We start from the raw sequence: 26,507 nt of genomic DNA on the forward strand, positions 1-26,507 counted from the left end.
AAACGCACCCATGGCGTGATTAATCCATTTCGCTACGAGCGTGTTTATACTATGTCAGCGCTGCCAATTGCGCTTAAAAACTTGGATCGCATTGAGGAAGAGAATTTGGATATTGCCAAACGCATACTTCAAGTCGTTGCCGAGATCGATACGGGTATCAAGTCGAATAAGGGTTTTATATTCAATAGGAAAAGCTTCACTGATTTGCCATTCCAAATAAATGAAGGCTCTTTGGACAAGTACAAGGGCTTTAACTTCCATATGCCCGAGACGAACAAGGAGCGCTGGCAGCTGTTCCGACCGCGCATATACTTTGACATGTATCTCAAGGATGCGCGACCGCTCGGACGTGTTGTCATTCAGCTCTACACGGAGGCAGCTCCGGTTGTGGTCTTGGAAATCGTTCGAGCCTGCATGTCCAACAAGTTCGACAAATTCGTAATCAAACGCTTGTTTCCCTCCCTGTGGATCGACGTCAAACTCTCACTTGATAGCAACTCGCCGCTGTTGCGGCCCTTGGAGTATGATGCCAAGATCATCGATCATGGCGCCTATGGTCATGTACTCTCGTTCAGCAAAGAGCACTTGCAGGGCTTTCGTGACCACTTATCCTTCGCCCTGTCCTTTAAACCTCTCAGAGTGGTAAACGGTTCCCGTGTTGGCTTCGGCCGTGTTATCAAGGGCAGCAAGATCATCGATTGTCTCCAGAGTTATGGCACTAAGAATGGCAAATTATTCCGCAGCATTATCTTCACCGGCTGTGGTTTTCTTTAAATTTTTGTATGTAGTGTTATCCAAATTTGCTGTATTGTGTAATAAAGTTGTATGTATGTTTGTCTACATCTCTTTTGCTTTGCGAATTCCTTCAACGATTCAATGAAACTCGTTTTTTTACTTTTTAAATGGTTTCACTTTAGCTATAAACATTCATTGTGTAGGAACATAAAAAAAAATAATAAAAAAATTTTTAGTTTTTAGTTTTATATTTTAATAACTTTTGAACTTAATATAATGGCCGATTTTCCAAAATGTTTATCAGATGACTCACTTTACGAGTACGAACAGAACGAAAAGAAACGACTTACACAGACTAGTAACCCCAAGATAGTACATTTTAGGCGTAATGTGAGACCATCTCATACAAGCCACAAGCTCAGACAAAGACCCTCCCAACTGCTGCACGTGCAACAATGGAGGGATCACCGTCATCGGCTCAAACAGATTGCGAGCAACTTGGACAACAAGCCCCCCAGATATCAGGCAGCTCGACAGACTGGCGTCATGGGATTGTATAATAATGCCATTACTTTTATGAGCCGGACCAAGGCAAACATGCAGATGTTAATGGAATTGTCACATTTCCTGCGTACCCGTGGAGCTATTCAAACATTTCGATCCGATCGCTTGTATACCACGTCTTCATTGGCTTATAAAATTAAGACGTTAGAGCGTGTGGAAGAGGAAAATCGTGACATTGCCAAGCGTCTCCTTGACGTGGTTAGCCAAGTTGATACGGGCCTTAAGGCGAAGTCTAAAACGTGTCAGCCTCCCAAGAAAACGCGTTCTCGTCGCATAAAACCTTTCACTATGGACGAGATGCCACTCAAGAAATACGAAGGATATAACTTTGAGATGCCCCAGACAGACGAGGAACGCTGGCTGCTCTTTCGACCCCTTATTTACTTTGATATTTATCTGAAAGACTCGCGACCTCTTGGCCGAATTGTCGTAGAGCTGTTCACAGAGGCAGCTCCTGTTGTTGTGCTGGAGTTGGTGCGATCCTGCGTGTTCAATTTGCATAACAAATTTGCTATCAGAAGAGTCTTTCCAGATCTTTGGCTTGACGCAGAATTGCCACTGTCGAGTAATTCAGAGCTGCGCAAACCATTAGAGTATGACGCCAAAGTTATTGATCATGGTGCCTCTAGTTATGTATTGTCATTTAGCAAGGACTATCTAAAAGGTTTTCATAATCACCTCTGCTTCTCGCTGTCCTTCAAGCCCCTGAATGCAGCCAACGGTTCTCGCATTGGCTTCGGTCGTGTAATCAAGAATAGCAAGATCATCGACAGTCTTCAGTGTTATGGCACCAAAAATGGTGTCCTTAGACGGGGTATCCTTTTTACTGGCTGTGGGGTTTTGTAAATTTTACACATTTTCCAAATTTCACGTACAATAAATTCTTGTATACTTTCATAACTATTCTTCGTTTTAATTTAAAAGTGGATGTCTTAAGAATGATTAATTTAATCAGAAAATAATGAATAATAATAATAATCGAATTGAAGTATAATCTAAAATAATTGCAATATAAACCAAAAATAAAAACCCCTAAAAATTAACCGTGATAGAACCAAATTTTAGCAAGATAAGATACTTTCCGATATATTTATAAAATGAAAATGGAAAATTTTTAGTGTCAGTAACATTTTGAAAACCAGGCATTGATTTGAATATGTTTTGAAATTTCGTATAGTTCATTTTAAAACTTCCACTTCAACGGAAGCAAAAAAAAAAACTAAAACAATATAGGTATTTTAAAATTTCTAGTATTTTATCATAACTAATTTTCGGAATTTTTAACACCATTCCTGAGTTGTATTTGCCATGAGCGAATTACCAAAATGCGTCTCCAACGATTCTTTATTGGAGTTTGAGCGAAGAAGCAGAAAAGCATCAATAAAGCAAACTCGAATCCACATACCAAGGAAGACAGTTAAGAGCGTAAAACCAAAACGCAAAATGACCTATGATGAAATCCTTTACCATGAATTGTGGGAAGCACATCGCGAGCGTTTACGTAACATTCGCTGCGAAGTGCGAAACAAGGCACCCGATTATCCCTGGGCACGAAGAACAGGAGCCTCTGCGCTCTATGGAAATGCTGTTCAGTTTATGGAACGCACCAAAAAACACATTCAGACTCTGGGGGAAATATCGAAGATAATACGCACCCATGGAGTGATTAATCCCTTTCGATACGAGCGGGTGTACACAATGTCCTGCCTGCCGCTGAGTATCAAGAACTTGGAGCGCATCGAGCAAGAGAATATTGATATTGGCAAGCGTCTGTTGACCGTAGTCAGCGAAGTTGATTCGGGACTCAAATCGAAGGCCAAGTCACAGCCAAAATCGCAAGTAAAGATGCCTCGACGACGATCCTCAAATCCTTCCAGTATAACCGAACAGACTTTGGCCAAATATAAGGGATACAACATCATCCTGCCGCGTTCAAATCTGGAGCGACGACAACTGCTGCGTCCGCACATTTACTTTGACATTTATCTAAAGGACGAACGTCCTCTAGGTCGTGTTGTGATCGAACTCTACACAGAAGCGGCGCCGCTTGTGGTGCTGGAGCTGATCAAGGCATGCAAGGCCGACCACCACAATAAGTTCGAGATCAAAAGACTGTTTCCTGATCTCTGGATGGATGTTGAGATGACACTGCCGCTCAACTCCGAGCTTCATCATCCGATGGAGTACGATGCCAAGGTGATTGATCATGGGGCGCATGGTTGTGTGCTTTCGTTTCGCAGAGATTGCTTGAGCGGCTTTCGATCCAGTTTGACCTTTTCCATATCCTTTAGGCCACTCCGAGTGGCGAATGGAGGACGTATTGGCTTCGGTCGCGTCATCGAAGGAGCCAAGATTGTCTGCTGTCTGCAAAGCTATGGCACCAAGAATGGCAAACTGTGGAGCAGCATTATTTTTACGGGCTGCGGCTGTATTTAAATTGTTGTGTAGTCATTTTTAAACTTTTTATACCATGTGTATTAAATTTGTGCATACTTTTTGTACAAATACGCATTCTTTGCAACTTTACCAGAAAGATGGAAACAAGTCCAATTAGTCATCGACTGTCAACCTAGTCCTGACATGGCCAATGAACCCCTCACGAAATAATGCTGTCGCTTCGACAGGCAGTCGGGCAGCATCCTGCCCGAATCATCTCTTGTTTGCCACGTTAACAAAGTGAGAGCGCAAGTGTCTTGAAACTCCATTATGCCATGTTCGATGTCACTCTTCATTTGCCTCAATTATAAGTGCGGATAAGCAGAGGCCAGAGGCAGGGTTTCAGAGTTCTCTGAGTGACAGGCGGATAGAGCAGCAGCAGTAGCATCCGCTCCGGCAATCGTTGGCCAATAACTTGTGCGGAGAACAAGGCTTATTAATTATTGCACAGTCGTCGATTTCCAGTTTCAGCTTTGACTTATCCACAACTAAGTAACTGTGTCAATGGAAGCCACTTCAGTAGCTGGCGACATTGTTGCTTTTGTCCAGCACGCGTCCTTTCTGTGCACTCCTGCAGCGCTAATTAATTTTTGTGCCCAGCAAAGTCGAAAGCCGACTGCGAGATTTACATTTATTACCCGCAACCCACATTCGTTCTCATGGCCATGCCGCCAGAAAATGACTAACAGGCTTCGAGGTAATGAGCATAACCCCTCCACTACATGCCCCTTTCCTGCTCCTGCTGCTGCTGCTGCTGCTGCTGCTGTTCCTTTGCTCCAATCCCAATGCCAGTTTCCCTTTGCTTGCTTACCCATGACAGCGTCCATTTTTCCATTGCAGCAGTCGCTTAAAAGAATTTAGTCCTGCCTCCCCTCATGCCTCTGGGCTGCCTATAATTTAGAAATATATTCAAGGACGCGTTGTCTTATGTGGCCATGCGGTAGCCTAAGGGACGCCCTTTAGATACTTTTACTTTATGCGCGGTAAATTAAATAATTTTAATTTTTATTGTTCAGCATGCCAGCTCGATGGCAAACTCGACGTCACACAGCGCACTGTGGTTGGTCTTGGGATTGTGGTTGGGCTGGGGCTTGAGGCTTGAAAATGTGCTTGGCTTAGGTTGGGAGTAGAGGGGAATATGTTTTCTTTTGGCCGCTTTGTAGGCCATAATTTGCTGGCTCTTGGCTAAGTTTTTGGGCCAGCTTTTCTTTGTTTTTTTTTTTTTTGTTTTTGTGGCCTGCGAATGCTATGCTAACAGTTTTTTGCCACCTTTTCGCTTTGTCTATTCACAGATCCACCCGCGCCGCCATTAATTTCGGGCTACATCGAGGGACAAATTATACCAGCTGGTTCAGTGCAAAAACTGCTCTGCGTTTCATCAGGCGGCAATCCGCTGGCAACGTTAACGTGGTACAAAAACGACAAGCGGGTGAGTTGAACGTTGAAGTTTTTGCATTTGCAGCATTTGCACCGCACGAATATGCAACAAAAAGGCATTTAAAACACACACACACCCAGAAAGATAGATAGAGAGAGTGGGACAGAGAGAACGAGAGAGTGAGGTGCACTCGTAATGCTATCAACAACAGACAGCAAACATGGAGCAAAACAATAATGGCGCTTTTGTTGACCATTTCCGCTTCCGCTTTATGGGCTTAAAGTGCTAATAAGGCAGCTCGACAGCTGCTTTATCTATACGTCTGTCTGCCTCTCTGTCTATATCTTTAATGCTCCTGCAACACACACAAACGCACACAGACACACCTTCTGCCTTCTGGCTGTTATTATCGTTTGTGTGTGTGATGCTGCCTCTGTTTTTTGCTTAGCTGGAATTTAATCTAGCGCTAAAAACGGAGTTCACATCGCGCAACTCGCACATCAGCTAAATGGTTGAATCAACGGAAGTGGCTACAGTTGCACAGCTGCCGCTGCTGCTGTAGCTGTTGCTGTTGCATACTTATGGGGGCCACTTCCTGCCACGACGACGACGACGACGACGACGCTGCAGTCAGCAGACAGCAGCCAGCAGCTGGCTATAAAGTTGATATACAACACACGCCAAGTGGCAAGCGCCGCTGGTTTTCTGTCACAAAGAACGGAAACGAGCGACTGCTACACGCCGCTGCTTCGCAATCTTCATCGCAATTGTGGTTTATGCAGCACCCACCCGCTATCTCCAGACCTTATCCCGAAGAGGCGCTGATTCAGGCAGTTCAGTGGTGCCTCTGGCTGCCTCTGGTGCAGCTGTGGGCGAGGCAGGGATGAAGATTATTCTCATCTGTGGGCGCAGATTAAATGATATTTTATCAACAAAATTAAAATGCGCCATGCCTGTGTGCTGTGTCACTGCTTCGCATGCCTTTTCCTCTCTCTCTCGCTCTCTCTCTCTCTCTCTTTTTCTCTCCATCATCCTGACTGCCACGCATATGCGACACATTTCCCGAAGCTGTTTATTTCCGCTACCAAGGGGATAGAAGGGTGTTTTATTTAATGGCAAGCAGTTTTTGTAGTCTGTCTGTCTGTCTTTCCGCAAGCAATAATTCTGATCAGTAACTTGATACCTGATCACAACCCTTTGGTTTCCTCATTTAAATAATAAAAATCAATTCACAAGCACACTGTTTTTGAATTAAATCATTACTTCTTTAATACTTAGTATAAACGTACATTCATTATTCGATACTTTGATCACAGCAAATCATTGGGTTATTGAAAATTCGTTTTTGTAGTAAATTAAATTAAAAGGTTAATACCTTTTTTACTCAGTGAGACGACCATCTAAATATTAAACAGTGTACAATCAAGTGGGCTATTTTACTTGAGCACTTTAAGATCTATGCTATAAACCTTAGCCTATATTTATATTAATTTATGTTAGAGAACGGATGAAAGAACTTTACATTTATTTTATATATGTTCTATTTGATTTCGGGTATTCAATAGTCAGTCACATAGTGCTTTCACTATTGGTGAATAATCGCTCGCAGCTTTAAACAGTGTGGCAGCGACATATGTTGACTTTTGTCATTGTTGTTATTATTATTCTTCCTTATTTTACTTTTGCAACTCATGCCAGATCAACTCGGTGATTCGGGCTGCAGACAAATCCGTTTCGGCCGAAATAACTATTTTGGCCAACGTCACCGATAACCAGGCCCAATACCGATGCGAGGCCTCGAACAGTGCCACCGAAATACCGCTGTTCGAGTCGACAACGCTTAGCGTGCACTGTAAGTACGAGTTGTTGGCATTATTATTATTATTATACTTATACGCTGTCGTTGTCTCTGCTCTCTCTCGCTCTCTCCACGTTCTGTAGTTGCGCCAGAGACGGTAAAAATACGCATTGAACCGGAAGAACTGCGACCTGGCATGGAGGCAACCATCATTTGTGACTCGAGCTCAAGCAATCCACCGGCAAAGCTGTCCTGGTGGAAGGATGGCATATCCATTGAAGGTACGTACACATAATCGCCTTGCCTTGCCTTGCCTTGCTTTGGTTCCGCCTCCCCTCACCACGTCCAATCCGAATTGGAACTTTGCCCAGCCATTGGCCAAGGACTTGGCGGCGCCGTTGTCAAAATGGCAGCTGCTTTCGGGACTGCTGCTGATGCTGCTGCTGCTGCTTCTGTTGTTGAATCCTCGTTGCATGCATTTTTAAGGCGTTTCCACGACAACATCCGGTTTGGTTGCCAGCCAGTTCAACCCAGTCTCAGCCTCAGTCTCGGTCTCAGCTCATCGCGGAGCCAAAGTCCAGTCCGGGGCTAAGTCAAATCACGCCCCCTTCCATTTTCTATATATATACATATATATATGTATATCCATCCGCCTTTGTCTATTTGCAGGCATTAATAATACGTCGAAGCCAGGTCTCTGGGGCGGCACGGTCTCCACGCTCGAGTTCAAGCTAAACATCACCCAGGAAATGAACGGTGTGGTCTACACCTGCCAAAGCGCCAACGAGGCACTGCAGCGCAGTGTCCACGAGGCAGTCAGCCTCAATGTGCTCTGTAAGTATTGTCGCCGACTGCTGACTACAGCTGTCTGCTGCTTAATTGAGCAATTAGACTCTGTCTGAATCATTGAATGACTGACTGACTGACTGATCGCTTTCCTGCTCCCCATTCCCCAAACGAAGGTCAATCTGAATTTTAATTCAAATTTAAATTGCATTTCTCGTCGCAGTTCGACCCAAGTTTGTGCCACCGCCATCGTGGACATCGGTGGGTTTGGAGGGTGAGTCCTTGCAGGTGCCGCTGCAAGCGAATGGTAATCCGGAAGCTGTTGTCTATACGTGGACAAAGAACGGCGTTGCCATACCGCAGGATTCGAGTGGCAGCGTTTCCGCTGGCGAGCATCGCATATTTGCCGATGGCGCTGTGCTTAACTTTACCAAGCTGCATCGTGACGATGCTGGGATCTATTCCTGCACGGCCTCTAACTCACAGGGCAAAGCGAATCTCAACATAACCGTTGTGGTTGAATGTGAGTATATATATATTTATGGTTTCTCATCCGATTTGCCCACTAAGCAGCTGCTTCTTGCGTAGATGGCACCACCATCAAGTCCGTGTCGGAGAACATTATTGTGAACCCCGGCGAGGATGCGATGCTCTCCTGTAGCGTTGAGGGCAAACCGCTGGCCGAGGAGCATGTAAAGTGGGAGCGTGTCGGCTATGACATGAAGGTGAAGACCACCACAACCTTCACCAATGGCACCGCCTATCTGCACATCAAGGATGCCCAGCGCGACGATGTGGGAAACTTTCGCTGCGTCGCCGACAATCATGTGGCCAATCCCACCAACCGCGACGTCCTGCTCATCGTCAAGTGTAAGTGCCTCCAAATCGAAATCCACATCGAACCGTATCATGTGTGTGCTTGCTTTTGCAGTTGCCCCTGAGATAGCCAAGTCGCCAACGTTGCTGCGAGCAGCGAGCGGAACTGGGGAGCGTGGCAAGTTGCCGTGCCGTGCCCAAGCATCGCCAAAACCGCAGTTCATTTGGCGGCAGGACAACAAGGAGCTGCCCATCAACCATACGTTCAAGTACGAGGTGGAGGAGCGCAAGATTGACTCGCTCACCTATGAGTCCTCTCTCATCGTCGAGAAGGTGGCGCCCGCCGACTATGGAGCTTATGAGTGCGTTGCCCGCAACGACCTCGGCGAGGACATCGAGACTGTGCGCCTGGACATCACCTCACAGCCCGAGCCGCCGCTCAGTCTCAACATTCTGAATGTGACCCATGACACGGTGACTGTGGCTTGGACGCCAGGCTTTGATGGCGGACTAAAGGCCTCCTATCGCGTTCGATATCGGTACGTAGCAAAAAGTAGAAGAAGATGGGCTCGCATTGCATTACGCATGCAAGACCAGAGTCATTGCGGTTTTCCCCTTTTTCAATCTCCAACTTCATGCTGGGGGGAGATCAAGTTCATTCCGTTGCAATTACTGCAAATGTCACGGATGCACTAATGAAATTGCCAGCTCAGGCAGCTCAGAGAACACTCCTCCTGTTGTGGGTCCGCCTCCATACTGATGCGCCTTAATTGCATCTCTCGTTGCAGCATGGCAGACCGCGAGCAGTACAAATACATTGATGGTCTGCCCAACAGTCACAAGCTGACCATTGGCGGACTGAGGATGAACACGATGTATTTGTTCTCCGTGATGTCCTGGAATGATTTGGGCCAGAGCAGTTACCTGCCGGATTTGACGCGAGCCCAGACCAAAGGTAAGCACAATATTCAGATTTATCGCACAAGAGTTCCAGTTCAGTTGATGTAAGCTCTGCTCTAGAGCAAGGACATTGCATTACTCAACCGTCTCTCTCTACTCCCACTCCCTCAACCCTCTTAAAATGCTGCACTTTAATTGGAATTGTATGGACTCGACTCAACTAATTATGGATGCACCTACAGAGGCGCCGCCGCCATCGCATCCAGCATCATCGCTTGGCGGTGGTCCGCCGACCACCAGTCAGACTCCATTGGGCGGCACCTCGGGCATGCTGCTGGTGGGCGTGGCCTCCGGCATCACTGTTGTGTTGCTCAACGTGTTTGTCATCGGCTGCTGCCTGCACAAGCGCAACGAGAAGCGTCTGAAGCGAGGTACATCATCGTCATCATCACCATCGAAAATCGATTGTTATTGTTGCTGCTGACTTGCAAGTTGTATGTGTGTGTGTGTCGCTGTTTTATTTGAACATTTCTTTCGTACTCGCGACTGTCTCCCGTATCCCGTCTGCTGTCTCCTGTTCCTTGTTCCGCGTTCCCCAACCAAACCGCACGTGCCATGTGGTCAACATCGGGCCACGCTAATTTCATTTGCCCGCCACATGTTCCGGGCTGCGTTTCGCGTCATCGCGACACACCATGGCTACGTGATTTGCGTCAGTTTTGCATGGCTAGCTTCAGTAGCGAAAAAGAAAGAGACAAGTACAAACTTCTAGGGAGAGAAAGAGAGAGAGAGAGAGAGAGAGGAGTACTGGAAGTAGGACGCGACCATTGAGCATGGCCCCCGAAGCGATGCTGCGTCATTTTTATTACAGTTTCTCATTTCGTTTCGCATTTATTTATTGTTTTATTTTTGCAAATATTTTTTGCTTTGTTTGCTTCATTTTCGCATTTTTTTTGTTTTTTTGTGTGTTTATTTTTATGTTTCGCGATACACGAACAGGACTTGAAATGCTGCCAGCCGAGCTAACGGAGGACTCCAGCAACACACCGAATCTGGTCATAATTGGCATCTCTCTGGCGGCATTTGGATTCCTCTTGGTCAATGCGGCGCTCGTTGCCTGGTTCATTGTGCATCAACGTCGCAAAAAAGGTTCGTTGACACTCGATGCGAGAACACACAAACGCCACAATTTATTTATGATTATTTTGTTTTTATTTTCATTTTCAGTTTCATTATATTGTATGTGCTTATTTATTTCTTTTTCATTTATTGTTATGCCATAATTTGTGACTTGCTACTTTTTGTGCATACTTTTCGAACTCGCAATTGTCGGGAGAAACTCGAGCACAAAGATGAAAGCTTCTTATTATCTCCCTCTCAGAGAGCAAAGTCAAGAAGCAGCCACTTCGTAGCTCTGATACCACTTCCGTGACACCACAGGAAGCAGAACGCGTTGTGCTACTTCCGATGCCTCCTTACCCCTTGCCCCTTGCCCTCTAAGTCGTCCATCTCTCGCCTCTCTAGTCCTTTCCTCAATGACCTCAACGCGGCTGCTGTTCAGTTTATGACGCTCACTAAACAATTTCCTGCATATACTCAGAGATGAAATATACACGCAGAGATATATAGTAGGTATAGGTAGAGGATAGAGAAGAGACCAGTTCTTCACTCTGGATATGCGATTCTTGTAATTTCCGCGAGAAAACCTAAACCAAAGCCAGTCTAAGACTGAGCCGGAGTCAGAGCGTGGCAAGGAAACAGCACACAAACAAAAAGAAAAAAAAAGCAAAGCACAACAAAAAAAAAGTAAGAGAAAAACCCGCTCGGAGCAGTCAACAAGAATATAATGATGACAGAAAATAATGATGCATCCTGGCAGCGGACAGCAACGAGCCAAGCAAGCCATGGACGACCCGGGGCCATGCCAACTGCAACTGTTTATTGAACAACGACGACGTTGGCAGACACTCCGTCCGGTTGTCTCTCCCCTTGACCCCCTCTCACCCCTTTGCCAGAGCCCACTTGCCCCATTTGACCCGTTGGCGAAGACAAATGTGCATCGTTTTCTTAGCTGAACGCACAATCTTTCGGAAATCAGATTGCTCTGCTGCTGTAGAATACAGACTAGAGACCATAAGACCATTGACTGTAGAGAGCACAGAGCAGAGAGCACGTGTCCGGCAAATGTTAGAGTTTTGGCTCCTGCCGCTCAATTTGCAGCTGAATCTGAAGATTGTTTATTAATATGGAATTATATTTCAGCCCAATCCAAGGCGAGAGAAAATAATATAAATATGACTTCAGCTGCTTGAATGAAATTGAAGACATTTCGATGGCAAGTCAGGTCTCAGAGCCAAAAACCAAGCTGAAACGTGCTGAAAGTGTTAGCACAAGACGAAAGCAATTTGAACGTTTCAAATGCCAGAAGACAAAAATTCTTGGCCAGAGATGAGCCAAACGTTTGGCTGAGCGTGCTAACCAAATTATTTCTCATTGAGCCAAATTTAGTGGTTTGACACGCAGAGCAGAAGCAAAAGCAGAAGCAGAAGCAGAACTAGAACCAGAAGAAGGAAAGGAAGAAGGAATAGAACAGGAGCACCATCTCAATCAGACCTCGTAGCAATCCCAATGCCAATCCCAGTGCAACACACCGAAAATTATGCATTCTCTTATGTACGTGGATGCATGGAGCAATGCGTTGTGCTCCTCCGGGGTATACTTCTCCTCCGCACTCGTTGTCCCCCTCATCCTCCTCCGCCTCCTTGTGTGCAGCCTGCGTATTTGCAGTTTGTTTGCCCGTACACAAGGCAGACAAAGGGGCAGCATTCCAATTGCGAGTTGTCCTTTTCCTCTGCTCCTCCTCCTCCCCCTCCCCCTTCCACTCAGTGTCCTTCTCACTGTGTGCACGGTGTGTGTACTCGCTATTTGCAGTTGTAATGTATGCTCATATACTATATACGAGTAGTCGTACTTTCGGCAAACATTTGACTTATGAGTTGGTTAACTTCTCTGACTTTTTGCCCGCCTGCCCAACTTCTGATGCCTTCTGATGTGTCCTTGTTTCCCTAACAAGCATCCACAATATATTTGTCGCAAAACTTTTTACGGCATTTATACAGACATGAATGAATGAGTGAATGCTCAACTGATTATGATATTGTTGTAGTTAAAGTATAATGAAAAAGTTTACATTAGATTAGTGAAGATACCGCTGTATATGATTTAACTAAAGACTTGAAGCACTTTAGCAAAAAGCATTAAAAGCGTACATATTAGGAAATTAAAATATTAAAGTAATTCCTAAAAAATTCTGTATTCTACCAGTTTTACCTTTAAACTGTAAATGACAGACATAAATTTACTCTGAAAATTTGTTAATATTTTCATTAGCATTTCTACAATTTTAAGCAATTGTCCTTTGATTACATATTGAATTAACTGAATTACTATGGTATAGGATATCCTGATTTCAATGTGAAGATATTAGCTCATAAATTACATTTTTTATTTATAGTTGAGACTGAATTCAAGTAATTCGAAACAATTTTGAAAACTTTTGATATTTGTGAACAAGTTATAGTATTAAAAGAATTTCAATATATTTAAAGTAAACCAAAACGATGGCTTTAAATATTTTTATATGCTCATATGAGCAGATACATACTACTTATCAAATTGCAAATATTCTCTTTAAATAGTTTAAAGCAAGTTTCAAATCATTAGTTTCGTTTATTACATTAGTAACAAGCAATTTGAAATTCGATGTGCAACATACCATATTTGTAAGTTAACCAGACTCAGCTTTTATGTAAACTATTTAAGAAATTTTAATTATGAAAAACCAAAATTCTCTTGTAAATGTCGAAATTCACTTAATTTTTGGCAAAGCAATTACAAGCAAAGCAAAGCGATAATTGAAAAGTTGCCTTATAAATAATACAACAAAGCCACTGAATTAGATTTCAAAACAATATATCAGACAATAAAGTCTTAAAATAAATATTATAAAATTAAAATTAAGTAGTCAAGTTCTTGCTAAATTTGATTACATTTAGAAATTAGTGCCATAAATCATAGAGAACTTTTTTGTATTTCATCTGCAGAGAGAAGCACTACTTTTAGAACAGGGAAGCATCCTTTAATCGGGCCACTGAAGTTTCGTTGCTTTTGTTTGCCTTCTCCATAGACTCCACTCCCCCCAAAATCTCAGCCTCCGTCTCAGTTTCAGTTTCGGTCTTTCTGTCTCAGTTTCAGTTTGAGTCGCCTCGCCAATTCGGTTTGTGTGTGAAATGTAGGCCAAGATTTTTGACATTATGAACGCGAGGCACTCGCTGACGGAGCATGAACTACAGCCGCAGGACATAAATAAGATATTTTTCTTAGAAATTCAGCTGGCTTTATTATGCTAGATGGGGGTAAAGCTTTCCTCGAGAATGGGCACTGGCAATTTCCCTCATTTCCAGTATGCATAGAGCGCAGTTATGTTTGAACAAATGACGCGCTTGGAAATGGCTGCTGGAGAAGGGGAGGGGAAGAGGCTGCCTCTCAGCTGGCAAAACACAAAAGAAATGCATATTTCAGTCTTAACAGCCGCTTGTTACAACAACTGTTAAGCGAGTCGAGTCGAGTTGAGCCTGCAGCTGGAAATCTGTCTTCCCTACCAGCAACAACAACATTTTTATGACAATGTTCGGCTACCGCTCTCTCAACCTGCCGCTCACCGCCCACCGCCCACCTCCCGTCTCCTGCCTCCCACAGCTGCCACTGCTGCCATAAGCCGATAACTGACAATGCCCAAAAGCATTTTTTGGCCATAAAGGAGTTGTCAGGGAAACTGGTGCGTTGGCCAGCATGACAGCGGTTGGCAAGCGGGAAACATGGGGAAAGTTGGAGACACGGGCGGTGGCGAAAGCAAGGCTGCATAGTCCTTGCCTTGCCTTGCTTTGCCTCAGCCCGAAGATATCTGTGCATATTTCAATGCTTTCGCTGGCGAAATTTGACTTGTGGGCTGCTTGCAGCTGTTTGTGTTGTTGTTTGTTTGCTATTTTCCTATTTTGTGTCGCTGTTGTTATTGTTGTTGTTGCCCCTTGGATATGCATTTTTAATGTGCATTTGCGCTTTTGTGTCAAAATGGCGCATGACGGAAAAGAAAATCACCCGCCTCAGCCTCATCCTTAGCCTCATCTTCAGCCTTAGCTTTTGCTGCTTCTTCCTCAGCATCAACTTCGGCGTCAAAAAGGAAGCGCAACGGACACGGACACGGACATGGCTAAGAAGCTTTCGCTGTTTTGCCGTTGCCCAGTCCACACATTTGCTGACAGTTGCCCACTGTCACTGTCCACTATCCACTGTCCCACTGTCAGTTTGGCCATTGCAAGTTGCCCGTTGTCCGATAAACTATGCCAAAAGTCTGCGGTTGGCATCTGGTCGGTTTGGCGGTTTCTCTCTCCGACTATTCCGCTGCTGCTGCTGCTACTGCTGCTCTTGCTGCTGATGCCACGGTCAATGACACGAAGTGCTCACATACTCGCAAGATATACACACACATATATCATTCTCAAGCGAGTTGGCCATCCTGTCGTAAGCCATTTCTAATGTTTATTGCCCTTTCGCTTGGCCCCATAGATATGAAGTGTGCATAAAAGAAAACGGCCAAAAACGGCATTTTCACTTTGGCTGAATGGAAATTTTTTAAAAACACACCGTATTGTATTCTAGAAGTTAGTTAGCTCAACCCGAGAGATGGATGTGGGGTCTCTACATTTATTTAAGCTAATGCGCACTTGAATAGAGATGAGGAGCTACATCATCTTCTTCCAGCTAATGCGCACTCGAATAATCTCGGCAGTTTGTTCAACTCAAAAACTGGCAACTGTCAATAATAAATAATATAATAGAACGAACCGACCGAAAAAAAAAATTGGAATGACAAAGAATAACGATAGAAATGAGGATGCTCCTAAAGCGAGAGACAGAAAGAGAGATAGAAAGCAAGAGCGAGAGAGAGAGAGAAAGAAGCAGGCTGAAAGTGCGACACTTTAACGAGTTGGCCAAGGCAAAAGTTTTGTGCCAACGTGGCCATAAGCGATAAGCGACCGTTACGGTTACTCCAAAACAAACGGACTGCTTCTACGAAAGCACTTGACTTTGACACTCTTTAAACAATTGACTACTGTGCACAGCAACTGCGACTGCGACTACAACTACGACAACGACTACGACAACGATGATGGCCAGAGGCCTGGAACTGGGAACTGGGAACTTCAAGCTGGCCAGTCGGAGCTGGGCGGGTGCCATCGAATCTGTTGAGATAAGCACAAAAGCTGTCAAACAGTTGGGCGCCAATGCCGTTGCCCCAAACTTTCCAACTTTAATGCTGGGAGCAGTCAGCCCATTGGCATCTCATATGTCTATGCTTAGCTCGTGGTCTATAGCAGTCATATCTTCTAGTCAACGGCATTAATATCGAAAGGCATTTTAATTACAATTACAAATGAGATAACGATAAAATTTCAATACACAAATTTAATACCACATTAAATATTTTTGTGTACGGAATGATACTAATTAGAACAAAAAAGTTTAAATACTTAAAATAGTTATATGAGCTGAGTAGGATAAATATTTTATTGAGAGTATATAAGTATTTTGTAGTATTACATATGAGACTCTACTTTGGACTTTAAATTTTATCTGAAGAAATTCTGAATCATGATCACAAAATGTCTTTGGAGCCTCAATTCCGATTCCAGGAAATACGCAATCCGATTAAGCTAAACCCCAAGCATACTTGTGCGTAATTGGCAAAGCAAACTGACAAGCAGATGATTTGGCAATCTTCGCATTCACATTTGCTGCTAAAAATATAATATTATATTTTCGGTTAGAGCAATGTCCAAAAACAGCTGTGATTTTTGACAACAACAAAATCTGAGCATAAATGGCAGCATATTTTTTTTTACCGTAGAAGCTGCATGCTCGTCAGCAACCAAGACCATCAAGCCACCGGCATCAGCCACGCGGCCGAGAGTCATGGCAGGACGGCAGCAGATTAAGAGAAAAGCCTTCAAAGCAGACGCAACCGTCAACGGCGACGTCATTAACTGTCCTGACGACCGCAAAAGCTGTCTAAGCCATGTCATATACATATATTGGCAGCTGGGTAAAAAGCGAAAGAAATCCCGTTTTTCCCGCTTCCGCACTACAGTTCTGTATATCTTTTGGCCTTGGCGTAGCATAAGTGCAAAATTTGTAATCTCTGTCAGGCATAAAGTGCAGCGACGGCGGTGGCAAAGAGAGTGAGAGAGAGAGAGAGAAAATAACAACAAAAGCTCTCTCAGTCAGTATCCCTTTCTCGCTTGTTGTGGCATGTGGCATGCCAGTGTGGCAGCATCAGCTTTAACGCCACTACCAACTATGCTACCAGCTTATTTGTCGTATATGCGACGCTGTCAAAAACTCCATTGCGACAACGATAACAGCACGAGAACTACAACAACAACTACAACGGTGTTGTTGTCGGGTGAAACGGGCTTTGACAGTGATAAGCCCGCTCGCTGGTCATTAATTCCGACTGTCCATGCATCGTCAAGTCAAGCTACCTGCTACATTTGAGTGTTGCGCTTTCATCTCTGCTTTTTGTGCCCGCTTCCCTTAGAAGGTGGATGGGTATAATATTTCTGTTGAGCCCAGGCAAAAGTTATTAGTCTGATACAATAAGCTATTATTGATAACATATAAGAAACCTACATATTTTCAATAAAATAAAAAAATCGAAAGCGGGTTTATCATAAAAGTAAAATATACTGAAAGGCTCATATGGTATAATGACATACTACTGCATTCAAAATATACCAGATTGCAAAAAGCCGGAAGAGACAGTGTTTTCAATTATATCTGAACTCGAATCGATAGTAGTAAGAACTGTAGTGTGGGTATGGCAAAAATCACAATTAAACTCGATCTGAGTACAATAATATTAAGTGCTATCAAAATGAAAATTATAGTTATATTATTTACAGTCTCTAAAATCGAGGTGTTCTTACATTTATTTTCGGTTGACACAAAGTTAAATGACCCTCTCACTCTTTGGGTAGCGGGTATAGAAATCAGGTCAATCCTTCTTTAATCCTACTTCACACTAAAGTGTTTTGTATTCTTCACGTCGAGTAGCGAGTATCTCAAATTCGAGCATTGCTGTCTTACTTATTTTCTTGTTTTATTTCCAAACTTTGGCAGTTACAGCTTAATTTATTTCTGTGAATTGCTTTTTATCGAGCATTTTTCACAGACTCGCGGGTCTCTTTAACAGTAAACTTACGTGAGAAAAGCTTTAATCCTGCAACTTGTTCATATTTGGTGGTTATTGCTATAAAATTTGAATCGAGTGTTAAAAAAATCGATTTAATTTTAAACAAGTCCATTTAATATAGGGGTTCAACATGGCTTATGAATCTTCATTGTCGTTTAATAGCTTTTCCCTCTGCTATTTTTATTTCGCTTAATTGATTACAGACCTGCCCATTATTTAATGCATTTAAGCATTTTTTTTATGTTGCACTCGTTTGCCATGGCAATGGCAATGGAACTATTTGTGCTGCTGACTCCACAGTCATCGTAAATAAAGCATGTGACAAATGCCAAAAAATATTTTTAATTCACTAAACTGTGAATGCATTTGCTTGTATGTTTGGCTGGTTGGGCTGCTTGCTGGGCTGTGTTTGTTGCCCACCTCGTCGATGAGAAGGCGGACTCCGATAACATGTTTTATTTACGTCGGCCCCGCAATAAATACGTGATGGTGTCAACAGCACATGGCTGTAGAGCGCTTTTGCAATTGACGATCTACAATTAAATTCAGTTCAATTTATTGACTTCGAGCCTTTAAAAGGTTCGAATAGTTTTCAAATACGATGATGTCGATAATTTTTTACAGCATCATTTAATGTGTAAATTACATTTGCGTTGTTTTTGCAATGCTTATTAGTTTTCTCTATTATTAATCTGGAAAGTGTCTTTTATTTTAAATTTTTAAAATAAATGCAATTAGTTTATATTAAAGACTGCACTTTTTATAAACTAGTTTTCAATATTATTTAATATGAAAATGTGTCCTCGTTTATTTTGTAAATAAATATATTTTAAATCGACGAAAACTCATCTGTTGCCATTTAACTAGAATTTTTAATAGGTTTCATATAAAAAAATAATGAAATTTGCTATTATGGGTTAAATATGATTTAATGGCAAAAATTGCCAACTTTATTATTTTATATCTATTTGATTACTTTAAATATTAATGTTAGTAAAATGCATCTTTTTCTATGTATAGTAATAATTTTAAAATCCCTTTAATGACTGTATTCCGCGTTTACAGCACAAATTCAGTATTTCCAATAGATTGCGGATATTGAAATTAAAATTGAAAGTCGCTTCGATTAATCTTTATTGTGCACATAAAGAACAGCAGCAATAATGGCAATAACGGTAACAATAACAATGCATCTACATTTCAGGTTAATTGGAAAAACGTTTGCCAAACAAATCTAATACATTATTCTCTTCCTCTCTTTTCTCCCCTCCCCGCTCAACGCTCACCGCTCTCGGCTTCAACATGGATACTGAATAACTGAACGCAACACTCAACGGAATGCTTCATTCATTCATGCGAATATGGCTACAACAACCAACAAAATCAAATGCACTCAACGAACCAACGCAACGCAACACATCACATACACACTTACGCACACTCACGTACACACACACACACACACACACGCATACCACATTGACTTTGCGGAAAACACGTGTTAACCATGTGGCGCGGTCATTTTGTCGTTGCCATTTGTGAAAATGTGCCATGAATCATTTAATGGCATTTTATATACAAATTTAATTGCATTTTTACTCTGACCTCCTTCCTCTACCCTCCACACTCTCCCACCCACTCGGTTCACTCCCTTCAATCTCTTTTTGCTCTGCCCTTGCTCTGCCACCTGGCTGGCAACTCATTGCCTTTCGCATCGTCGAACTGCACATCGTGCATTGATTTTTCCCCTTGACCACGGTCAACAAAAATGCGTCGGAATAAAAATGGACGACGACGATGGTCGTCGATGGTATTGCGCCAAATGTGAATAATTTAACACAATGGCGCCCACCTCTGACTCTGCCTCCGTCTCTGCCTCTGCCTCTGCCTCCCCCATCTATCCGTTTACCATGCTCCACAATGCTGGTCAACATTTGCTTGCTCGGCACTTTGACAATCTTTGCTATTTGCATTTGATTTGCATTGCCTGAAACGTTCACGCCCACCACAACCATGCCTACGCCCTTCGGCAACAACAACAATAACGACGACGACAACGACGACGTCGACAATCATCTTACCCACCCTCTCCGATCCGCTCCGCTCCGCCCGTGCGGTGTTCCAAATGACTGGCGCACTGCGCCGCCGCCCAATCAATTTTCGGCATGTCACTGCCAATTACACCTTTTCAATATTTGCGCCGCATACTTTCTACCTACTGCTTTTTTTGCGTTTTGCTGTATGTTCTGACCCGGCCCGAATGCTGTGGCTATGTGGCTATGACTGTGACTGTGACTGCGACTGTAACTGGGAACTGCTCCTATCCATTGTCGCATCCAGTGGCGGAAACTACAAATCAACCAGGCAAAACGGCGACCATCGAAATGTACGCGCCCAGTTCGTACAATGACACCGTTACCGGCGAGACACTGTCCAGCGTGTCGGAGAAGAGCGAGTCCTACTCCAATGAGGGCAGTCAACCGGAATACATTGTGAGTATACCACACACACACAGACACTCGCACACACACACACGCTAGCGTAGTCGGTTTTCAGCTCCATTTTTTTATACCCAAAACTATTCTCTTTCCTACCCCGCTTGACGCTTGTTGTTGTGCATGAATATGCAATTTGTGAGCACGAATGAGTACAATGGGCACAAATGTCGACTCTGATGCTGTAACAAATATTTAGGCAAAAACGAAAAACGAGGCGCACAAAAAGAAGAGAAATGAAAAAAAGTGTATGGGCTGTCTTAAGTTATTGCCAGGCGCTTGAAATTACAACTCAGCGCCGGAACCGGGAATGTAAGCGGGAACAGAAACGTTGAATCGGGGAACGGGAATGGGAATGGGAACGGACTGAGAAAGGGGGGAAACTGTTGACATCGAGGTCGCCGTTCTCGAAGGCAGCCGGAACTGTCAGCCAGCCGGAAGCAGCAGCATGCTAAGACGTTGTGATTAATTACGCCCTGCTGATGATAATGATGAGCGCGCGGCTTAAACCGAGTCAAGGCAAGTAAAAGGCAAAGCGAACACGAAAACCAAAAACCCAAAAACCAAAGCCAAACACAGTCTCGAGTCGGAGCGTCAACGAAGTGGCAAACAAATCGTTTCAAATTATTAAAATCATTTATTACCAGCGTAATCTTGCTGCGGCAGTGCGACCTCAGGAACTCTGCTCTGCCATCGAATGTTGTTAACTGTATATTGTGCACACTCGTTCTCTCTCTCTCTCTCTCTCTGCCTACGGGGCGTATGATAAATCAGCAAGTTGCGTATACGTAATGTAAGCGCGAAGCAAGGACAAAAGGTGCACTTGGTGTCGTCGCTGTCATCGCGACTGTCAATTATGCGTCAATAACTTTCAACACACCCCGTTCCCCCTCGCTCTCTCTCTCTCTTTCCTCGCCTGTCGCTAAAACAATTGCTTAAGTAGGGAGTAATTACTCAAACACTTGAGGTGCGAACCGATATGGTTGACAGTCTTGGGTTGCATACTGTGATTGTTCTCTGATTGCTTTTTCACTCTGTCTCAAACTCACTCTCTCTCTCTCTCTCTCTCTTCCTTTTCTGCAGGACGAGGCGCGAAAGAAGGCTGCATCGACGTATCTGGTGGAGAGCGCTGACATGCCACCGCCCAGATACCAAAAGGACGGCACCCTGCCAGCATTATATCCAAATAATATGGGTAAGTCAACTCGTAAGATCTCGTTCTACAGATATTGCTGTCAGTTTGTCTGTCTCCCTCTTTGCTGTGTGCAGCATAATGAATGTCCGGAGACAAAAGCGAACACACACACACACACAGATAGATGTATAAAAAAAAGGGGTCGCACATGAAAAAAGCATTTTAGATAATTAACTTTTGGCCAAAACAAACTAGCAAGTTCACAGTTCAGAGTTCACAGTTGAGAGTTGAGAGTTGAGTTGAGCGAGAGAGTTGCACGCGCTGTCAGCACGTCAGTTGGCCATTCAGTAATAGCAGGAGCGCTGCAGTTGTTGCCTGATTTTATGCCATGATTGCAATCAAAGCTAAAAATAAAAGCGATGTAAAAACGGAAATCGGTAAAATGCGCATCAGAAAAGAAAGCAGCGAGCAGAGTAGAAAAGGACGAGCAGCTACGCGATGGCTAAAAATTCAATTTGAGTGCAACATCTCCATCTTAATTGTAATTGAGGAGCAAAGTTTTTGCTAGTCTTGATTTTCAATTGAGCCATGTGTGTGCATCCACTTTCAACTCGCTGTCTGTTTTCTTTCTCTCTCTCTCTGTCTCTGCTCTTCCTAGACATGCAATCTGCAACACTTGAAACCAAATCACGTGCAGGCTGCGCTAATTTAAGAGCGCAACTTAACTCAAATTTAAGGACACACATTTATCAGCAAAACAAACCAAAAACCGTATGAGACTCGACTAGCAAAGAAATTAAATTATTATTATTATAGAACAGAGCAAAAAAAAAATTAGAAAAATACTAGAGATTCTTCTTTTTTTTTTGGCATAGCAAGTTGGCTCAACTAGGACAAATGAAAAGCAAAAACAAAAAAAAAAGAAGAGATGAAAGAAATGAAATAACAATGGCAGTATTACAATAACATTGAGACATTGCTGAAAGCATTGCCGATGGATGCGGCAACAACTGCATTTAAAATGCAAAGCGTAAAAATAATAAAAATACATTAGCTGCAAAACTTTTGGTCTTGTCTCCTCGACTGACGACGACGACGACGACGACGACAGTCTGTGCTCTCATCTTATCTGTTCCTTGGGCTTGTCTCGACTCAACTCGACTCGACTCGTCTCGTCTCGTCTTGAATTGTCGTGTCGTGTCTCTGCGCTGAAAATAAAATACAATTACCTTATGTCAACGTATTTGGCAAGTGGAGGAGCATACTTCAAAAGTAATAGCTACAACAACAGCAACAGCGTTCGGCAGCAGCCAAGGCACATTTGATAGCAACGACAACTTGCCACAGATAAACAGAGACGTCTCCAGTGCGCATAATTATGTATGCGGCTTGTGGTGGCAAGAAAGAAAGCACACAACAACAACAGCAACAACAAAAAATAACACGAAAAACACGACAAAATCAACAACACAACGAGAAGGAAAAAAAATGGAGAAAACCCAAATAACAGGCGGGGGCAAAGCGGGGATAGCGAGGAATAGGAATAAGAACAAGAACGAACGAGCGGGCAAAAAAGATGTGAAACAAAAATCCCTCGTCGCATCAAAATTAAAATGCTTGCCGGAAGCCGAATCTCAAACAGGCGCCCAAGGCTATAATTCCCCCATGACGAAGAGCAGACACCCCTCAACCAACACATAGACATATGTACTATATGTGTACACACACACACACACGTGCGCACACACACGCGTATGCGATTCTTTTTGTCAGTTGTCGCCACCTGCTGCTGCTGCTGCTGCGTCGGCTGCGATCAAATAATAGATGATTCCATTTCATTCCATTCCCTGCCATGTCAGTCATTCAGTCTTCGTCGTCCAGTCAGATGCAAACACGCAAAGCGCATTTTTAATGAGACACTATTCAAAAATGCGGCTGTCTTAATGAGCACCCACACACACACACACACACACACACACACACACACACACACACACACACACACACACACACACACACACGCACATACACACTCAACCAAATAAACTACAGTGTGTGCAAATATGCGACAACTCAAAGAAAATTATATGAAAAGTCGAACACTGAACGAGCATCAACCTTGGCCAGTTTCTGTTTGGTAAACAACCACAGTCAACTGACGGCATTGAGCCACAGAAGCCGCAGCTCAAAATTAACTCCAATCGATGCCTTCTTCGCTGACTCTCTGGCTTTTTTATTTCATCATTTAAAGCTTCAATTCGTCTGCTTAAAATAACAATTTTTTAAATATTTCCATTTATAATCTTCATTCATTTGGAAATTGGCAATTTTCCAAAAGAGAATTGGCACCTAGCTAAACAATATACAGATACTTTCTGAATAGTTTGCTAGTGCATTTCAGTTAATAATTTTTCTTAAATTAAAATTAGTCATGAAATGTATTAAACTCCCAAAAGCAAATGCAAATGTAAGAAGAGAAGAAAGCAATAAAAACCTCTGACAATTACTTCTAAAAAAGACTTTCTTACTTGTATTTAAATTTCAATTTCCTTTTGCTTAATTAAATATTTATATACTTAAATTGTTCAAAGTTGACATTACAGACATTTCATTTGTTGTCTTATATTTGAAAACTGACAATTTTATCAAAAACAAGTCAGTCAGCATAAAAATTATGCAAATTCTTTTTCCTTAAATAAAAGATATTTTAGATCAAAATTTACTAAAATTAAGAGCTGTCAAAAATGGCTATCACATCTCAAAAGCTGTGTCAATTGATTTATTACAATAGTAAGAAAACAAAACTTTACATTTTCTTAGTTATATTTAAAGCTCAAATACATTTTTCCTAATTAAAAGCAGGTTGATTTTTCTTACACACATATCATTCATTTCATAATTACAAGCAGCTAATTTTCTGTATAAGAAAACTTGCATTTTTGTTAAAGACAAGTTATACCTTAAGACATCAATTATATAAAGATAATTTTCGAATAATTTACTAGAGCACTGAAAAGCAGCCAATAGTCATAATAACCTCCCAAAAGCAGTGCCAATTGATTTACAAAACACACTTGTATTTAGTTATATATATTTATATTTAAAGCTCACATACATTTTGCGTAATTAAAAGTAGGTTTGTTTTTCTCACATACATATCGTTTCGATATTTAAATTATTTAAAGCTCGCATCGCATTCCTTGGCTCGAATTAAAAGCAGGCAATTTTCTGGAAATAGAATCACACCTCAAACCAAAATCTATTAATTAACATACACAAGCAGAATGTCTAAACATAGAGTTTGGTTAAGTTGGTTGCCTAAGTGATAAGTAGCCAATTACGAGCAAGTTAAAGTTTCAGCTTCGGTTTCATTTCTATTAGCTGCAACAACATTTTTTATGTGGGCCAACACATTTGTTATCCCAATTGCTATAAATATGAAATGAATGGGGGACTTGGGGTGACCACGAGCAGCAGCAGCAGCAGCAGCAGCAGAAGCAGCAAGAGTATCGAGAGTGCAAGCAGTGGCAATTACAAACAGACTCGTACCTCAACTGAATAGAATACGAGTATAGTATATGCACAATGATTACAATTTCAGTTGAGTTCGGCTCTTTTTTGGGAGCAGAGTAGAGCAGAGCGCTTTTCAACACTGTTGCTAGCTGATCGAAAAATCAATAATTCATGCGAAACTCCCCAACGCTCGCTTCCCGTTCGCTTTTTTCGTATTTTTCGTAATACACATTGTTGTACAACATACGCATACACAATACGCATATTCTTAGTGGCATATGCAAAGTAAACAAGCCACAAAATGAACATGGGGCAACGGCAACACACGTGAGAAGGAACATGAGAACGTCTGTCACACGCTGTTGACTGCGCCTTCGATTTGGCAGCCACAGCCGCAGCCTCAGCCTCAGTCACATTTTAAGCTAGGCGTTGTCACAGCAAAGTCGCAGCAGCTTCTGCAACTCAACTTTGCTTAACAACATTATTGTTGCCTACTTTTCAGCGCACGCTGTCACACGTACACACGCATACACCAGCATATGCTAAGCGCGTGCATGTGTGTGTGGAAATGTGGGTGTCTAAGTCTATTTTAGAAAATTACAAATTTGTTACGTTTGCGGCTTTCACGCCTTTGCGAATGAGTTTAAGTTGAGCGGTTAAAGCGTTAGCTGTATCCTTGCCGCGGCTGCCACAAATGCCACCATTGCTACTGTTGCTAGTGTTGCTACTGTCTGCCACAAAGCGAGGCATGAGCAAATGCCAAGCAATTTGTTTCATCATCGAGTAGGCGGCATTTAAATATACACGGACAACTCTGTAGCTTGTTGTGCCTATCCCTGGATGGAGATGCAACCTCAGCACGTGCAGCACACAACACACTCGTTGACGCTGTTTGCTGCTATCCGACGACGACCAATCGACCACTCTCGTTGCAAGAGTTGCAATTAATGGCCTATCGTTTTATTTGATTCCAAACGTTTGCACATGAAATGAACCAGAAAGCAGCAAAATGTTGCATCTACGTGGGCGCCAACAGAATGGAGCATCGAATGGAGCATCGAGCACGATGCACGCACACACACATACACACACACGTAGGAGTCCTTTAACTGCTCTGCCTCCTGTCGAGCTGCATGCATCTTGGATTTCACATTTTTTTTTTTCTCTTTGCAAATGCGACAATAAATGTGTCATTTGCAGTTGTGTGTGGCACAACGTCTGCGGTTGCCTTCACTCTCTCTTTGAAGGGTATTATTATGCGTGAAAATTTCACATTACGAAGTACATAAATTCAGTAAAATCATAATCATTTTAAAAGGTTATTAATAATAACTTAACTCAGTGAATATTCCTTTCTTTTAATACATTTTTAAAGAGTATTCAACTGTCTATCACACCCGCATGCTGCTTTCTTTCTTGCCCTCCTGCAATGCTTCTGCATTTTTTTGTTCGGGTGCAAAAAATCAATTGAGCTCAAATGCGAATGGGTTGCCAACGGAAGTCTGGTCAGGCATTAAAATTGTCATAAATCCATGCAGAAATGCGAAAATAATAATAACAAATGGGGCACAAATGCAGAGTCAGTGCACTGACCTGCTGACAAACTACCGCACACACTCTATATATTTAGTAGATAAAAT

The 26,507-nt window shown here is 42.7% G+C and overlaps 2 protein-coding genes across 5 annotated transcripts in view; both read left to right on the plus strand.

Annotated features, from left to right (window-relative positions):
• Positions 1-26,507, plus strand: part of LOC117566422 (nephrin) — a 72,737-nt gene that overhangs the window by 39,067 nt on the left and 7,163 nt on the right. The window contains exons 9-20 of one of the 4 annotated variants that reach the window (XM_034245952.2): positions 5,028-5,164; positions 6,812-6,965; positions 7,055-7,192; positions 7,581-7,745; positions 7,921-8,220; positions 8,286-8,567; positions 8,629-9,052; positions 9,302-9,468; positions 9,656-9,844; positions 10,413-10,562; positions 20,065-20,216; positions 21,303-21,414. In XM_034245952.2, coding sequence (XP_034101843.1) covers positions 5,028-5,164; positions 6,812-6,965; positions 7,055-7,192; positions 7,581-7,745; positions 7,921-8,220; positions 8,286-8,567; positions 8,629-9,052; positions 9,302-9,468; positions 9,656-9,844; positions 10,413-10,562; positions 20,065-20,216; positions 21,303-21,414 — 2,370 coding nt within the window. The remainder of the gene's footprint in view (positions 1-5,027; positions 5,165-6,811; positions 6,966-7,054; positions 7,193-7,580; positions 7,746-7,920; positions 8,221-8,285; positions 8,568-8,628; positions 9,053-9,301; positions 9,469-9,655; positions 9,845-10,412; positions 10,563-20,064; positions 20,217-21,302; positions 21,415-26,507) is intronic. The other 3 variants (XM_034245950.2, XM_052006097.1, XM_052006098.1) reach the window with 3 other exon arrangements.
• Positions 926-2,199, plus strand: LOC117566424 (uncharacterized). Its single transcript, XM_052006099.1, has 2 exons — positions 926-1,963; positions 2,002-2,199. The coding sequence occupies exons 1-2, from the start codon at positions 1,012-1,014 to the stop codon at positions 2,055-2,057; spliced, it is 1,008 nt and encodes a 335-aa protein (XP_051862059.1). The 5' UTR covers positions 926-1,011; the 3' UTR covers positions 2,058-2,199.

Source organism: Drosophila albomicans, chromosome 3 (genome assembly GCF_009650485.2).
Source record: "Drosophila albomicans strain 15112-1751.03 chromosome 3, ASM965048v2, whole genome shotgun sequence".
NCBI lineage: Eukaryota > Metazoa > Arthropoda > Insecta > Diptera > Drosophilidae > Drosophila > Drosophila albomicans.